The 17,180-nt window shown below is 38.9% G+C and overlaps 1 protein-coding gene across 1 annotated transcript in view; it reads left to right on the forward strand.

The window, feature by feature from the left end:
- ZNF827 (zinc finger protein 827) overlaps window positions 1-17,180 on the forward strand; it is a 77,534-nt gene that overhangs the window by 20,033 nt on the left and 40,321 nt on the right. Inside the window, 1 exon segment of the mRNA XM_009328859.1 lies at window positions 8,799-9,032. Coding sequence (XP_009327134.1) covers window positions 8,799-9,032 — 234 coding nt within the window.

The following is a 17,180-nucleotide window of genomic DNA, read 5'->3' on the forward strand; positions in this document are numbered from 1 at the left end:
AGGAGAGTCATTAATAAGCCTTTAATGCATTAAAAACTTTGTCGAGGGAAGAAGGAAATAATCTGTTGGTGATTCATCATAATTAGGACAAAAAATGACAGGTTTATATTGCTGTAGGGTTTAAGTTGGTATTAGGAAAACCTTTCCAAAAGTTGAGGTAGTTAAACCTTTATGATAGTTCGGCTGGAGAGATCGTGGCATCTCTGCCACTGAAGAATTTTAAAACGGGTTAGATAACTACCTGTCAGATATGGTTGATCACATATTAGGCAGTAGGATGGACTAGATCTGTGCATCTCAGTGAACCATAGGACAGCAGAAGCAGTTGCAAGAAATTTCAGCTGAACAAAAACAAGCAGCAAGCTGTAGGCAAGCAAAGTGGGGAAAAAATTTACAGATGTTCAAAGTTAGACTTGATTTCAAGTGGGCCAGAAATGAATTGTGATGACAGTGCTCAACATGGCCTCTGAATTTTTTTCAGAAAGGCTTAGGGGAGCGTTAGATTTAAAGAGGTTGAGAAATATTGGTGAGGGTGACCTTTTGAGATCCCTTCAGCCCTAATTCAGTGCCATTGCATGCCAGACAGATTTTGTTACATGTTTTATGAAAGAAGGCGTAACACAAATCACCAAATGTAAATCTAAAAATAAGAACAAGTCTTGAAATTTTTTCCAGATTCCATTCTCTAGGTCCTAGTTTAAGGTAGGAGATGCTTTTAAATTCACAAGAAATTTAAAAGGGTTGTCTGAAATTTTATTTAAATTTGGAAAGGGTTATTGTCTGTAAAGACAATTAGCAGATGACTCTTAACATAAAAACAGAATAATATTTAAGCATGGGCATGTTTTTACCTTCAAATCTTCCCCCTCTTACTTCAGTAGGACCGCTTGGATGCTTTAAGTTGCCCGACCAGTGCTTTGCCAGAATGTTTTCTTCCCTCAGGCCATTAATTCCACATTGAAACTTTGTAACTGCATTCATACCTTAATTTGCAGAGTATTTGCTTTTTCTGTTTCAAAGGTCTCAGTGGCAGACACTATACAACACATCTCTCTAAATACTGATGTCCTTCCACCCACTTCTAAGGCTTGTTTTCTTTTGTAATAAAAAAGGGCTTTCACAGTGATCCAAATTACAATGGCCAGTGTACACTGGTGCAGTTATTACTGTGCCTATGTTATGTGCTGCAGTTACTTTTCATAATATTTGAAAATAAATGAATGCCATCAAAATGAATGGGATTCTTGCACTATTGATCCCAAAGGAATTCTGTGTGGAAACAGTAACTGTAAAGCATACTTCATTTCTGGCCTCTCTCTCCCGCCTCTCTGTGTTCACCAAGTGCATTACTCTAGAAAGCATGTCTCTTCATCTTGCGACGGTGTATATTATCACGTGCCCTGCTTCTGCAGTTCTTTTTACGTTCCCCAAGTTACTCACATGGAAAAACTTTAAAATAGAGAGGAGGAAGGAGAGGTAACATGCTGAGGGTTTGGTGCTGGCCTTGTTAAACAAATGAGAAACTATGTTTTCTCACAGTTTAACTCATATTTGCTGTCATTATCGTGTAAGGAGTCAAATCTTTATTTTAGAAAATAATGCCACCATGGGATTTTGGTGACTGTCCAAAGTACTTGGACTTTGCATTCATGTTTTATTAGCTGATTCCATTAATGGAATAATGACATAGTAAATCATCAGACAGCTACATACAAAATATTAGTAGATAAGCTAAGTAATCACTTAGATTATTTGTTCTGTTTGGCTCTTGAAAATTACTGCACTCCTTAAAGGTAACACAAGTAATTCAGAATGTTTTAGCGTTTGCCATTGAGAGTACTGAACTGACTGGCTTGAACTCTTCAAACAGCTATTTTTAATAAAATAAAAGCACGTCCAATTAAATTGTCATAATTGATGTATTTGTGTAGCAAGTTCCAAAGAAAAGACCATGCTGCCTATATTTAGGATTCATAGTTTATGCCAGAATGTAAAATTTCAATTAGAATATGTAAGTGCACAGGACTGGCAATTATTGAGCCACATCCTTAATTTAAAAATACTGTGAGTTCCATAATGCTGCTGTCAGTGTAAATACCCCGATGTCATCAAGATCTCTCTTTGAAGTGTCTCTCCAGATTCACATTTTCATAATTTCCATATAGACCTTTAATTTAAAATAAAACTGAAAAAGGGCAATAGCACGGCTAATTAAAACTTGGGCAAATAAAAGCTTGTACTAATCTTTGCCACTGATATATCACCACCCTTATATCTCTTTTCAGCAATTGCTAGTCTTACATCCACAATTTCCCGACACCCTTAAAATCATACCCATCGTGTTTTACACCTTGAAGGAACGTGTAGAATTTAGCAAGATAAAGCAGTTTAGACTCTGTTTTAATTCAGTCATTTAAAATGCAGGATAACAAACTGCTTTTTTGTGTACTCAGCCCAATACAACTTAAAAGAAGACATGAATATGATTCTGGACCAGCTCTGTGCTTACAATTTAGTTTTAATATCTACACAAACTCTTATACTTGGAGTATAAGACTAGACTAGACTGATGGCTCTCTTGCTTCCTTGATTACACCATTACTCTGGGCAGAATTCCTAGCTCATGAGCCTTTCTGTCGCATCTATCCAAAATGGGAATTGAAGACATTGTTAGTTCAATCATCTCTGATTGTTTGGTTTTGGTTTTGTTTTCTTAAACAAATATAAAGGTCAGTCTGGTGGTGTTTCCTCTGTTTCTGTTCCTTTCTAGAGAGAAGAAATTTCCATACTGCAAACAATTCTCTCCTATCAGCAGCAAATTTCCCTTTGCTCCTTTCACTTTTCTCCCCCTCTTTTCTCCAGCTTCCCCAGAATTTTAGCTATTCTGCTGTTATTTTGATTTTTACCCAGAAAGGAGAAAATGGTCTTGGCAGATATTACAGTCTTGTTTAGCAGGTGGGACTTTGGCTGTGTAACAGACACCTTGGGGCATGGGGGGATGTGCGGTCCTGCAAGTGCCTTAACAATTTTCCTAATTCCTCCATTCCACTTGGACTAGAACATTGTGGAATTTTGGGGGGACTGTAGCAGGACTGGTCATTCTCCAGTGCTGTGTCTCATTTTGCTTGACTACAACTCCTTAAATGCAAAGCAGCTTTAGAGAAGATCAGTATAGTTAGCTGGCCTTTTCTTAACCTCTGCTTATACATTTTTAACATACTTACACAAGATGGTTTGGAAGACCTCATATTTTCAGTGGTCTCTGGAAGCCTAGAGGTGGCAAGTCTTGGCATCATCATACTTCTCATGACTGTCTATTCTGCCTTTCCACTGCTTTGCTAAAAAGAAATGTTTTAATGCTGAGTGCCCTTGAGTCATAAGTAGCTTTTTCATGGGTAGTTCCCATCCTCTTCCTTGGAGCCCTATAGGTTAGTTTATTTGGCTGAGGGCAGGATAGAGGGCTTTGAAAATGAGATGTAATTGAGTTAGCACTCCCAGGAGGGTTAGGTAACATGAGGTGCTCTGGCACAGATTAATACTTTAGGGCAGAAGGCACTAAAAAGAAATGAGAGACCAGCTAGACTGTCCTGCAGTCCAGAACAGGATTTCTCCTTTTGGGCCACTTACAGCGTAGACAGCTTCTGTGTTGTTGAACATAATTTATCAGCCCAAGTGGATTTTAGTCTGGAGATTCTCCAACAGGTTCCAATTGCATAGATTTTTCTTGCAAAGCAATTAGCTCACCTGTGGCTGCTTCTGCAGTGTTTGTAACCCTTACTCAGTTCTTGAATGTCATCAAATATAAGCCATAGTCTCCATGCAGAACGCCAACACCTACCTGCGCATTTCAATTACTAGAGCGAAAATAGTAGAAGACTCAAGTCATATCCTTTATTGACCACAGCTGCCTTCAGGACAGTGATGCCCAGTGTTGGGGAAATGTGTCTTCCAAATACTGCAGAACTGATCTGTCAAAGGCCCTTGGTTTCTTTTAACCACCGCATCTCACAACTTACCACCTGGAATGGAAGGCGTCCTGTGTCATCCAGATGCTCTAGCTCCAGTAGGACCTGGATAAAACACTGTCCTTTCTTCCTCAGGTAGAAACCATGCCATGGTTCTCTTGCCATGGTGGCTCTGAGTAGAATCACAAAGGGAGGTTTTCCTGCAAGATCTCAAGGAGACCAGTTCAATTTGCAGTGCCTTTTGGAACGTACCCTCACTTTCCCCTTTTTCCTCAGCCATGACTCTGGCCTGGTCTCTCTCATCTTTGTAGCTATAGTCAGGCATCATTTGTAAAATAATATGATGGTGCAGTGGTGTACTGTGGCATCTTCATCACAGTTCCTTTTGATCCAGACTCTGTAGATGCTTTTTCTTGTGGCCTCTTTTGTGGCAGCATTTTTGTTGTGGCTTCTTTTTTCTTTCTCATGTTCTTTGCTCAGACAGATGGAATGGTCACCAGCTTCTTGCTGATTGTGACTTGTAACATTGAGCTTGGCTTGAAGTAATCAGCCCATTTTTCTTCTTTCAATTATAAACATTTTGAGCATTTAGAAATCCTTGTAAGTGGACTGATGCAGTTAGCAGCTTCTATCAGAGTGTTTCAGATTAGTGGCAGATGCCCAAAGCTTTTCTCATGGCATTTGGCAGTTTGAGGAAAGTGTTATAACTTTCATCATCTACTTTTGCTAAATGGATCAAATGATTCCAGTTGCCAGGAAGATAAAAATCAGCAGTCTGGAATCTTCTTTGATCTGTTTTTTTCTGGATATGGAATGGAATGGAACAAACGGAGAATTATCAACCCTGCTTGAGAGACTGCTGCCTGTTGGTTCCGTTTGCTGGGTGGGGTTTTTTTTTCCTTGCTGTGTATTTCAAAATTAAATTCCTGGGTTTCTTGGATTCAGTCTGCAGGCAACACATCCTTCAGTCTGTTCTCGTTGCACAGTTCAGAATGAATGTAAATTAAATACAAATTAAGTATATGTATGTGTATCTATTTTTGTATGTAGATAGATGTTATTCCTTTTGGGGAGTAATAATTCTGTAGTTCAAATATTAATAGACTTCAACATCATCTTTTTAACCCTTGCCTAGTTCTAATTCTTAAAAGATTCCTCAGTCATAGGGGTTTTTAAAGAATGGTCTCAGTCAACTTTTATTTCCCTTATTTGCAATGTTTTTTCTTACATCTGTTTATTGTTCTCCCTAATATGACTAGTGGATGCATCATACTACTTCTTTCCTAATTTATTAATTCTATCTTCCGTCCAAAGCAAAGCAGCTAGAGTAGGCAGAACAAGCAGCATAGGTAAGAACAATAGTCTGGGTTTCTTTTCCCCTTCACGTAATACTGCCAAATGCACATCTTCAGGACTTCCTCTGCATTGTGAGACCCTGACCATGTTTTATATTTCTCATAGGTGAAGTCTTGTAGACACACAGGGACAAACTGAGTACACAGATCTCCCGAAGAGCTCATTTAGATTATGGCTGATGTTGTGCTGGTAGATTTGTTGTCAACATAGTTTTAGCATTGTTATCCTGGGTGGCAGCTCAGAATTGTGAGGGAGCAATGGCTTATAGCAGCATGTGCTGTCGCAGTAGGAGAGCTAATGTGTGGGGTAGGAAGAGAAAGGGAAAGTAAGACGTAGGAAAGGAGGGAAACTTGATGGATGCCCTGTTGAAGTCATTCTGGGTGTGTCACTATCATGAAACTATTTAAACTCTGATGTGACGTACCTTGAATTTTTTGTTCTCTGAGCTATTAGAACTTGGCTTCATCTCAGTAGAGTTTGAGAATACCCTGGAATGAAGAGCATAGAGGTACCACTTGACACCTGCCCTTGGATTGGGTCAAATTAGCTGCTAAGTTTTGGCTTGGTGATAAGAAGTTTAATAAATGCTAATTTCTTCCAAAAGTGCCCCCTTTGATCCTCCTTTTTGTGGGAGGGGAATCCATAAGGCATCTGCCACTGCATACTATAGTGCCTGACTCAAAAAAGGTCCTAGTTTAAGGCTGTGATATTATATGAATTCTGTTACAGTGATTCTATTTGTGTATGGATGTTTTTACATTGTTCTTAACCTGGTTTATAATGGACCACAGTGTACGGTTACAAACTTACACTGATCTATGTATGTGAGTTTAATATCACCTCTGTATTTTAAATGGTAAAAGTATACACTGACCTGGTCTATAGTGCTTCCTCTACCTGGTTCATGGGCAGAAACATAGCTGGCTTCACAGGTTAATGATTGTTCTCAGTGGATCGTCTTTACCTCTTCACTCAGATTCATGTTTCCTTTATTTTCTGGGAAAATTTGAATTAATATCTTATTGAAATGAATAAATTCAAAAGATTTTTTTTGTCCAGGTTGTCTGAAAATTCAGGCAGAATGCTCTCTATCAGTTGCACTCAGCTCCTGGTGGAGGTATTTTTCAGCTCCTGGTGGAGGTATTTTTCACATCAGTAGCAGCTGGAGTGGCATGTTTTAAAAGAGAAGGAATGCAGGAGGTAGTGGGGCATGGAAGGAAGGTTTGGCTCTTCTTTTTTTTTTTTTTTTGGTGACCATTCATCACCCCAGGTGAAACCCCAGAATAAACTGAGCTAGAAAGATGTAGGCCTGGATAAGAAGATAGATGGATTTTTTTTTTTTTTTGTAAGTACCTTGGTGAACTTAAGATTGGTTTGAGAGCCTTAACCTGTATTTTGATGAATTAAAGCACGCTTTAATGTTTCATATTTCTGCTTTTGCTCTTTTTTTAAAAAGGAAAAAGCAATTCCTGATACTGGTAAAAGTACTTATAGGTCGTATTAAAAATTACACATATAAGGTAATTTAATTTCTGAAGTACTGAATAACACCAATGTGTATGTACATGCTGCTTAGTGGTACGTTGTTTATACCACTTGCTTTAATCTTGTTCTTTGGTAATGGCTTGCCAACAAATCAGAAAGGAGAAAAATCAAACAACCCTGGAATATAAACGGAAAAGATGTAAGTGTTGTGTTACAGAGTAATGTAGTAGCTTTAAAAAATAAATAAATTAAAAAAAAACCCACAAAACCATGGAACAATGGGCTGTGTGAAAATGAACAAAGATCGAAGTAGCAAACAGAAGTGTCTATTTGCGATAAAAATGGCAATTGTATCCCATATTTTAGGGTTGAGATCTCTGGGAGGTGATGAGCACTTCACAGTGGGATGCAGGAATTCAGATTCTCTAGGAGTCAGATTTTGGGGGAACTGCTGAAAATGAGAGTATCTGAGGAAATAAGCCAGGAAAGTAAGGAACCAGAGAGTAGGTAAGCAGCAGTGAAGCGGAGGAGAAAGTAGACCAAGGATTTAAGCAGGTGAATGTTGCCAGATTTTGATGGGTTAATGTGACCTGTTAGTAGCCTGCCCCTTCAGTTGGATATTACCATCGCTGTAATATGCCAGTTCCTCGGTTTTTCCTGTTCATGTAATGGGTTTGTAAAAAAAACCCAGCGCTCTGCAGCAGGCAATGCACGTTGGCTTCTAATGCCCTGCTGCAGCCTGTGAAAGCAGTGGTGGGGTACATCTTTCTTATGTGGTCCAAGTGAGATTTGACAGAGCTCATCCACAAGAGTCATGAGGGTAGGCAGGGGATTGTCATGTGGAAGGAGGAAAATATCTAGGAGAGGTAGTGAGGTAAACGGTGAGAGAGCTTAGAAAGATAACAAAATGGAGATGATGCTCTATCTTTCACATTTGTGAAGACAGAGGTTTAGAGAGGTGAGAGAGATGTAAACTCATCAAAGTTTGGGACACTGAACAAGTCATGTGCTGTGTGTCACTGAGAATTTAAAGTGAAATTTTGAACAAGAAAAAGCCACTAAGATACAGGAAAGGAAGTATCTCTTAATTGTCAAACATAAAGAAGTATAAGAAGAGCTGCTGAAAAATAGTGCAACTCCTTTAGCCTCCTGTTTGTCGTGCAGTCTGCTTGTGAATTTATATTTCTTGGGTTTGGAAGTGTTGTTTAAGAGGCGTTCTTGGTTTTATCCCTTCAACCAAATGCAGTGCAAAGGATCTACTGCTGTCAAGGGGGTATCAGAAAGATTGTTCAAGAACAACATTTTTCATTGTGTAGATTTTAAGTAGCCCCAAGGTCCCTGTACCCTTCTCTGAGGCTGTGCAGCTGCTTACGTGGAGTATTTGAAAGGATTATTTTAAACTTGCTTGCTTTCTTTTTTTATGGATGTAGAACCTGGAACAGTGCTCTAATAGCATCTTCCAGTGCAGAGCTGTCTTCTGAAAATCCTTCTGTTCTCTTTCTTAACAAATATCAACTTTTAGGACCTGAGAATTTGCTGTTCTTTTCCCTTTAACTCCCCTCTTAGGTTTCCTATCTTTCTACTCTTCATCTCTTGCCTCTTTTCCATGCTCTAAGAGCTCAATATATGGTACCCATGGGCTTTGCCATATTTGCCCTTATGTGAAATGATGTTTTAAACTTCCATCAAGCCTGTCGAAGACCGATGTCACCAGGGGAATGCTTTTAGGAGGAGTAGGGGCAAAAAAGTAAGAGGAGAAGGATGGTTTCTTGAGCTCTGGTACAATCAGTTTTTGTGTTTGAAAACTGTCCCTTTGTATAAAGGATGCAGAAGTTTGTTTACTTCTTGAAGCATCTTTGCATACTGTTGACATGCTTGCTGCCAGTACCTGCTCTAGCATTTCTCAGGTTATGGTTTCTTCCTGTTACTAGCTGCTCTATGATTATATATTACATACCTCATTAAGTCTCACTTCTTTCCTTCTCTTGACAGCTGCAAATCAAAAAGAGCCCTTGACTCCTAAATTTAAAGTGAAAGAGGAGCCTAAGGATGAAGAAGCTGCAAGTGCAGCCTTGTCTCAGTCCAGCTATGTGTTCAGCGAGGAATCCGAAGCCTCAGCTCCAAATGGCCCTGAGGAGAAACTCAAGCCACAGGAAGTGCAGGCAAATGTGATGAGGCAGGACATGTCAGTCAAGGCAGCATCTGAGCTCCTCATGAAGCTCTCAGGTAGATATTTATTTTAATAATATTCAACTTCTTAATTTTTTTTTTTTTTTCATCTATGCTAGCAGTGTTACCTTGCAGAAGGAATGTTTAGCTTTAGTAGCAAGTAAAGTAACAACTTCAGTTGTTTGGTCTGTTGCCATAGTATCTAGTCATCTGTGCTCTGGTTTTCAAATTGATGACTATGGGATAAGTCAAAAGAAATGGTGCCTTAAAGCTTTTAGATGTTGTCATTTTTAAAATGTACCATAACATGTTAATACCAATTTATCATGTGTCACTTCATTAACATCATAAGAATGTGTGTCTGTACTGAACTATACCTTATATAGCTTTATAAATGATGACTTTTAAAGCCTTTTATTTTTTCTGACAATATCTTGTACTCAAACTTATAAGATACACTGTTAAAAAAGTAATGTAAACTGAGCCAGATTTCTGCTGTTAGGGAGACCACTTGAACTTGCCTACATTGCCTTAGTGATACATCCTTCTGCCAGACAAATAGACAGTATGCATGTGTATACACAAATGTACTGTTACAGCCGAAGGGAGTCAAACAAAAATGTATGTTCTGCTAATTATGCTTTGTCTAACTGTCAGAATCGAGGTTTAACTTTAAGGGAAAGTAAAAGGGTTGAATTCTCCCTGCTGGGAACAGGTTAAGTGAAAAGGCTTTGAATTTCTCATAGACTTCAATTTTTAGGACTGAGATGTGAAAGTCAGGCTGGGAGGCTGGGTTTCGTACTTCCTCGCCTAAACTGGATCAGTTTGTTTTTACGTCTTCTCCAAAACTGGACAAGACTTATTTTTTGAAGTATGCCCAAGTCACGCAAGAGGTGCCAATGGAAATGCTTACAGGTTTAGCAACTTCTGAGACCCTTGCCAAACCTATCTGAAATTATTTGGCTTGATTGGATACTGTCAACATTGAATTTGAGCTCAAGTTTATACCTGAAAGACTTTAACTGAGTAGGATCTCCCCCATAAATTCTAACACATAATTAATTCACTCCTGTTCATACCTGCACACTTTAGTTTGCAGAAGAATTTGAATCATTGATTTGCAACCCTTCTGTGTTAATGGTGCAAAAAGTGCTTCCCAGGTATAAAAGTTGATCAGACCAGAAGTTTCCCAATTTTTCACAGACTCCCAAATACTAAACGTTTGGTTGTTGATATAGTGCACTGTTGCTGCTGGTAACTGATTCGAGTATGGTATTCTGGTAGCAGAACTTTACAATCTAATGAATGTTAACCTGTGACTTTATTTTTCTTTGTGCATATAAAATTATACAACTATTTTCATAAAGAACAAGCTCCGTAACTTAATGATTTCTTAAATACTTCAGAGACATTAGTGTTCTTGATTGTGAATCTTGAATTCAGCATTAGCGGGCTGTGTTTAAATAGTTTTATTACAGACTATGATATTAGAATATTTGTGCCTTAAATATCTGTTTATATGAGTGAAATCTGGCATGTATAAAATCTTGGTCAAGTCTTCAGTCACTTCTGTTGGGAACTCCCAGTCTTTAAAGGTTGTAGTAAGAAATATACTAGATTAACATTTCTGTTATGATTTCTTAGTGATTGAGCAGTTTTTGCTGATAGTGGTCTTTTTGGTTAATCCATAGATTAGAAGATAAAGAATTAGTCTAGGATTTACTCAGTTGGTATTGCTGCAGTTGGTATTCCTGAATCAGCCAGTGGGTGGGGTTATACCAAGTTTATCACATACACTGTTTTCAACTTGCACTTTTCTGAATTACCATCTAAGGCAGAAACTATAAAGGAGGAAAACACTAAGATACAGTTTAATGTAGCACAAATTTAAGAGGAATATCTAAGATCAGTAGCCTCTTTAGTGTTTTTTTAATGTTTGCTTTATCTGGTAGACTGCTCTGAGATCACTATTGACTTCCCAGCTTATCTTAAGCAATTCTGCACTCTTTTTTGGGTGATTTAGAACTTAAACAATTAAGCCACTTCTTCAGAATAAAGTGAAAACAAGAACAAACTTCATCCTTTTTCCTGGTACTGGAAGGAGCCAAAAAAAAGGAAGGAAAGGAATGAGTATGTCTGGTTGTTCTACTGTCTGTGGGAAATCTTCAGTCAAGTGCCCTTATTAGATTTGATGTATTATATAATTGGGTTTAAGTCAGGTCCTTCCGGGCTCTATATATTCTTGGTAAAGACTGAATGGATTACATCCTTGCTTTGTTATTTTCACTTTCTTCTGTGTAATACCGATTACTGCACTGCATACAAATTCAGCAAGGGATTTCCGACATAATAGTATTTTGCTTTCTGCGTTCCTGACATACGTGCTTCTGTTATCCCCTGAGCAATAATATTGCCGATTGTTGCAGCCTCATGGGAGCCTCTTGGGATTTAGCCATAGACCTTGCTGTCTCCTTTCATGTGAAGGATACACTGGTTTATATTTTTCACTGGGAAATCTCTTCCCAAACAGAGATGCTGTGTTGCTAGCTCTTAGCTGAGCTTGTACAGTGTAGTGGAAGGCCTTTCCAGCTCTGGAGCCTAGTTTGGGCCGGTGCTTACTGTAAGAGAGACTTACTGCAAATCACCAGCCCCTATAATGGAGGGACTCGTCAGCCACTCAGAAACTACTCTAAAGCTAGGAGAAGTTAGAAGAATAAATGTATTTTACGGTAGTAGAACATTAACAGAATATTTACTTGTTGTCATTGCAGAGGTAGATGTACAGAAACAAGAGAAAACCACATGCAGCTGTCTATTTTAGTTCTACTACACAAGGCACTCTCTTTTCTCATTAAGCTAAAAACCTGTCAGGACACTTGCATGCTCCTAGCAGCACACAACCAGTGTTTAAGATCAGGCCCTTACCCTGCATATTCCTTTGGTGGAGTTGGACCTTATCTGGAGATGCTATGCACTTTTATACCAGTTTTTTTCTCCACTGTGTTCCTCTTGGAATCAGATCTTCTACCTCACGGTTCACAAACTTGATACCTAGTCACTTGATACCTAGTTGCACTTCTTCCAAAGGATTATTCAAGCTAAGAAGGCTAATGTCTCTTGGGCATGTCTAGGCAGAACCCATTTCCATCCAGATAGTCAAAATAAAACTTCCTAACAACTGTTCTGCTGTTTAAAAATAAATGAAACGCCCATTTAGAAGAACTGGTCTTTGGGGGTTAACAGGCAAAGCTCGAGCCTCAGTGCAGACTTTCAACCTACATTTTTCAGAAGAATGTGAAATGACTACCATGATTTATATGAATGTACAAAGGTGAGCTGTGAATTCTGTCTAAGCCTTGACTGAGACTAGATCCAATGGTAAGCAAACAGATTTGAGGAGATAGTGGAGTGGGGCAAATCGCTCTCATCTCTGTTTAGAAGGGTGCCATTCCTGCAAGTTTTTAAATTCCTATTAAATGTTGCACAAAATCACTTATAAGAAATGGAAGTAATGTATTTCAAGTACACCTGAACCAGTTTTCTACATTCTTGCCAGTTCTCTTTCATGGAAAAGCTAATTTATTTCTCAAAATGTTTAATTAAGCAGCGCACCCAGTGATACCTGGTCAGTTTTATACACTCAGTCTTATAAATTGAAAGGTAGGTTTCAGAGGATACTGAAATTTAAAATAAATGTTTGCATTTACATGCTAATGTTTGAGTCTAAAAACTCATTTTCTGTTGAAATAGCCATGCTGCTAACATGTTTTGGGCATGTATTATCTTTCAGAAGCATACAGTGTTTTGCCTTCTTGTCCAAAAATGAATGCATAGCTGGAGGTGTATAAAATCTATTCCAGGTACTAGCATTTTATAAGTAATATTTTACCCTGGTGCCTTAAACTATGACATCAGTATGTCCCTGTCTTTCCTAGAAATGTTGTCTGAATCACATTTGCCTTTATTTCAGCTGTATCTTATTTGTGAAATGTAGTCATTTTGCATTTCGGTAGTAACTCAGGTTGTTTTCCTCCTCTCTTTTTTTTTCAGTGGATCAAGTCCCCATTTATTGCACATATCCTTGTTATCACTAGCAAATGCATGACCTTTTTACTATGCAGTTCCTTTGGATTTTTTGTACTTCAATCCTCAGGTCACACAGTGCTTCTTGTAATACACTAATTCCCCAGTACCCACAATGTGTCATAATTTGGGGTTATCAGCAGATGCAATTAGTGCATACTTACCTTTTGTGCCAAGGTCATGAAGTAAAATGTTACATACAATTGATTCCAAAAGCATTGTTGATCAATTCCATTTATTATCACCCAATTATATGACAATTCCTCTTCCAGCACAACGGGTTATTGCAAGGGTTTGGTGGTTTTTTCCTTTTTTGATTAAGTCTCTATCCACTTGAAAATGTTTATGCTAATTTCCTATTTCGTGCCTTGTAGTTAATTTTTTTGGTGCTATATCTTACATTCAACTGAAACCACATGGATTAGAACTTCTATTTAAAAAGAGGAAGAAAAAGAAAAAAGAATAATAGTACAATCCTAGCATAAGATGAAGGCCAGAACACCTCAGTGCTACTCCCATTCCAAAAATGGCACATCGTGCATTAGGGCACAGCAAGGTGAAGGACTATCTGAGAAGGACTTAAATTAGCTTATACCGAAACCAGTCCAGTCACAGCAGTACAGACTTCCAGAGGAACTAAATAACAATATAGTTTAAAAAGTTTGCTAACTAGGAGTGCTATCTATGCACGTGTGGCTGGACAGCTGGTGTCAGATTTACCTCATTTTGAGGCTTGGGTGGCTTTATGCTTGGCTGTCACCAGGAATGTGAATTTACAACAAAAACGAGTCCATGACTAGAAAGCTATTATTCTTAGCAGTCACAAAATCTTCCCAGGTTTAGTGGGTTGCGTTGGCAGTCTTTTGGTTTATGGTTACTGTGGTGAAGAAAAAGTACATCGCTACATCTTTTGGGTGAGGTGGGGGACAGAGAAACTAACCTTCTTTTATCATAACTTCGTGGACTGTTCTGGGAAGCGCTTGTATCGAGCTAGGCTGCTGTCTTTGGAGATAGCTGTTGTCAGGACCTCGTAAGAGTCTCCGTACCTAGATTGCAGGGGAGCTGTCAAGAGTGCTTTCATCCCTGCTTAGAGAGCTTGATAATGGGCAGAGGAGTGAAAATACAGGGAAGTCTTTTGTTCCTTGGTCTTTAAATAGCTCATTAGAAAGCTCTGGGCAGCAGCAGTCACTTCTGTAGAAGCGCAGAAAAGTAAGCGGAGAAGTGTATGACCCAAAATAAGACTTTCTTTTGGTGGGAACTAGAAAGATGGCAAGTCACATCACCAGATTAAATTCCACTACTAGCCAAGTGTTTTTTTTGTTGTTTTGGTTTTTTTTAACCAACAGAAATGTGAAATAGATTGTGAATGGTTAAAGTGAAGCTGTGTTTTAATTACAGTATAGAAAAAGATAGAAGTTTCTAGATAGCTAGATTTATTATTGCAACGTCAGGTTCCAGATTTTTTTTCAAGATTTTGAGACTTTCCTGCCAATGCTGTACTACATGAAGTTCGTATCAGGCCATGGTACATTCATTCAGTTTAATAAACTTTTCCATGGCATCTGCATAATAACATAGTCCCAGAAGAACTCAACTAGTAATGGATTCTTACCTATTGATGGGTTTTGCCATGTTTCATGACAACATTAATGTCTAAACCCAAAAGCAGGAAAAATGTGAAAAAATACTGCCCATTCACAGGAGAAGTATAGGGTGGGAAGTACGGAAGTCTGCAAAGTCTAAGATTTTTTTCCCCTATAGATCTTAAAAAAAAAAAAAACCACAAACAAACACAAAACAACAAAAATCACAGAAAAACAAGTACATTATAACAGAGCCTAGCTTTTAGTTCAGTAGATGCTATACTATACCTTTAAGTTATTGTAGTTCATCTTCTTCCTTTTTTCCATGTCAGGGTAATCTTGACATTTGATGAAAACCATGTTAATTTAAAAGATTAGATAATTTGGAATAATAAGAAATCATAATGTCCGTGGTTCAAATGTGCTGCTTTTGGTGTTCTGGATTTTATTTCAGTTTAGTTTAGTTTTTAGGAATTGTCACTAAAGAGTTTAAACAAACCCCACGATGCTTTGCTTTACTGCTGTTCCTTGATGATGTTCAGCCAGGTGGGAGTGGCCACAAAGCTATGGAAAGTGGGCATGTCAATTTTTTTCAAAGTGTCAGGGAATTGTGGATGCATAGTATTTGCAGAAGGGCCTCTTGCAATCCCCCTTGCCTTTGGAGAGTCAGCTTGTAAAGACAGGAGAGCTGGAGCCAGGCTCTGTACAGCTTGCTGCAGAAATGCTAGACTAGAATTTTCTTGAACTGGGAGACTTGCATAGATTGGAATATGTTGTAAAGTAACAATTCACTGCACATGTAGACTTTTTATAAAATTCTCCTTGATCTATGTTTTGAGGGGTTGGCTGTGTTCTGCAAATAGGGTCTTTCAGGTAAGCACCATAATCCTACCATTTAAATGGAAGGAGCAGCAGATGCATATCACAACTCAAATTAGTCTATTGCTTTAATTTGCTCCTTTTTTTTTTGTTAGTTTGCATTTTTGTGAAACTAAGCCTATAGCTGCAAAATTCTATAACATGGGAGTTCAGAGGTTCCACTTTAACCAATATGAGCCATTTTATGTTTGTTTTTTTTTTTAATGCAGGATCCTGTTACATTCAGGATTGATTCAAAGCCCATTGACATTGTTTTATATAAAACAGCGGTTTGAAAAAAATACTAGCAAAATAAAGCATCAAGCACAGCGCCCTAGGGAACATCAGATGTTACTTGTTGTGTCTCTGTAGTGGAACCTTCAGGGCTCGCCAACTGTTTCCTACCTCTGAGGTTTTATTTAAGCTGTGTTAGGGCATATTTATTTCTAGCAAATCAGAACAAGTAGCACGACAAAATGCCTGATTCTTCATACTGAAAGCTTTTGAAGTCAGTACAAGTTGACCCACTAGTTACCCCTGTCTGCTTGATTGTGAAAACTAGTACATGAGTCCAATTTATGAGACATATGGGAAACGCTTTCTTTTCTAAGTTGATTCATAAAGTTGATTTGTAAAGCTGTTGGGCATTTCAGCAAATATGAGCAACTTAGAATTTTAGTTGCAACATGAAGTTTTAAATAAAATGGTGGGAAGAAGCATGAATGATTTAACAAGGATTCATTTGATTTTAGCAGTGGGAAGTCATTGGACAGCTGTTGTATCAGCAAAAGTAATATTTACTATGACTTGTGTTTTTTATTAAATCTGTGCACTTGATTTTGACTTTCGTTTCAAATAAAGTGTAAATCAGACTGTGCTGCATTAGAAGAGCATGTTCAGTGTGTCCCCTCTAAAGCAGGTGAGTGCTGCATAGAATCATAGAATAGTTCGGGTTGGAAGGGACACTTAAAGGTCATCTAGTCCAACCCCCCTGCAATGAGCAGGGACATCTTCAACTAGATCAGGTTGCTCAGAGCCCCGTCCAACCTGACCTTGAATGTTTCCAGGGATGGGGCATCCACCACCTCTCTGGGCAACCTGTGCCAGTGTTTCACCATCCTCACTGTAAAAAATTTCTTCCTTCTATCTAGTCTAAATCTACCCCCCTTTTGTTTAAAACCATTACCCCTTGTCCTATCACAACAGGCCCTGCTAAAAAGTTTGTCCCCATTTTTCTTATAAGCCCCCTTTAAGTATTGAAAGGCCGCAATAAAGTCTCCCCGGAGCTTTCTCTTCTCCAGGCTAAACAACCCCAACTCTCTCAGCCTTTCTTCATAGGAGAGGTGTTCCATCCCTCTGATCATTTTTGTGCCCCTCCTCTGGACCCGCTCCAACAGGTCCATGTCTTTCCCGTGCTGAAGACTCCAGAGCTGGATGCGGGACTCCAGGTGGTGTCTCACCAGAGCAGAGTAGAGGGGCAGAATCCCCTCCCTCGACCTGCTGGCCACGCTCCTTTTGATGCAGCCCAGGATATGATTGGCCTTCTGGGCTGCGAGCGCACGTTGCCGGCTCATGTCCAGCTTTTCATCCAGCAGTACCCGCAAGTCCTTCTCGGCAGGGCTGCTCTCAATCCCTTCACCCCCCCAGCCTGTATTGATACTGGGGGTTGCCCCGCCCCCGG

Source organism: Pygoscelis adeliae, unplaced genomic scaffold, assembly GCF_000699105.1.
Source record: "Pygoscelis adeliae isolate BGI_AS28 unplaced genomic scaffold, ASM69910v1 Scaffold66, whole genome shotgun sequence".
Classification (NCBI taxonomy): Eukaryota; Metazoa; Chordata; class Aves; order Sphenisciformes; family Spheniscidae; genus Pygoscelis; species Pygoscelis adeliae.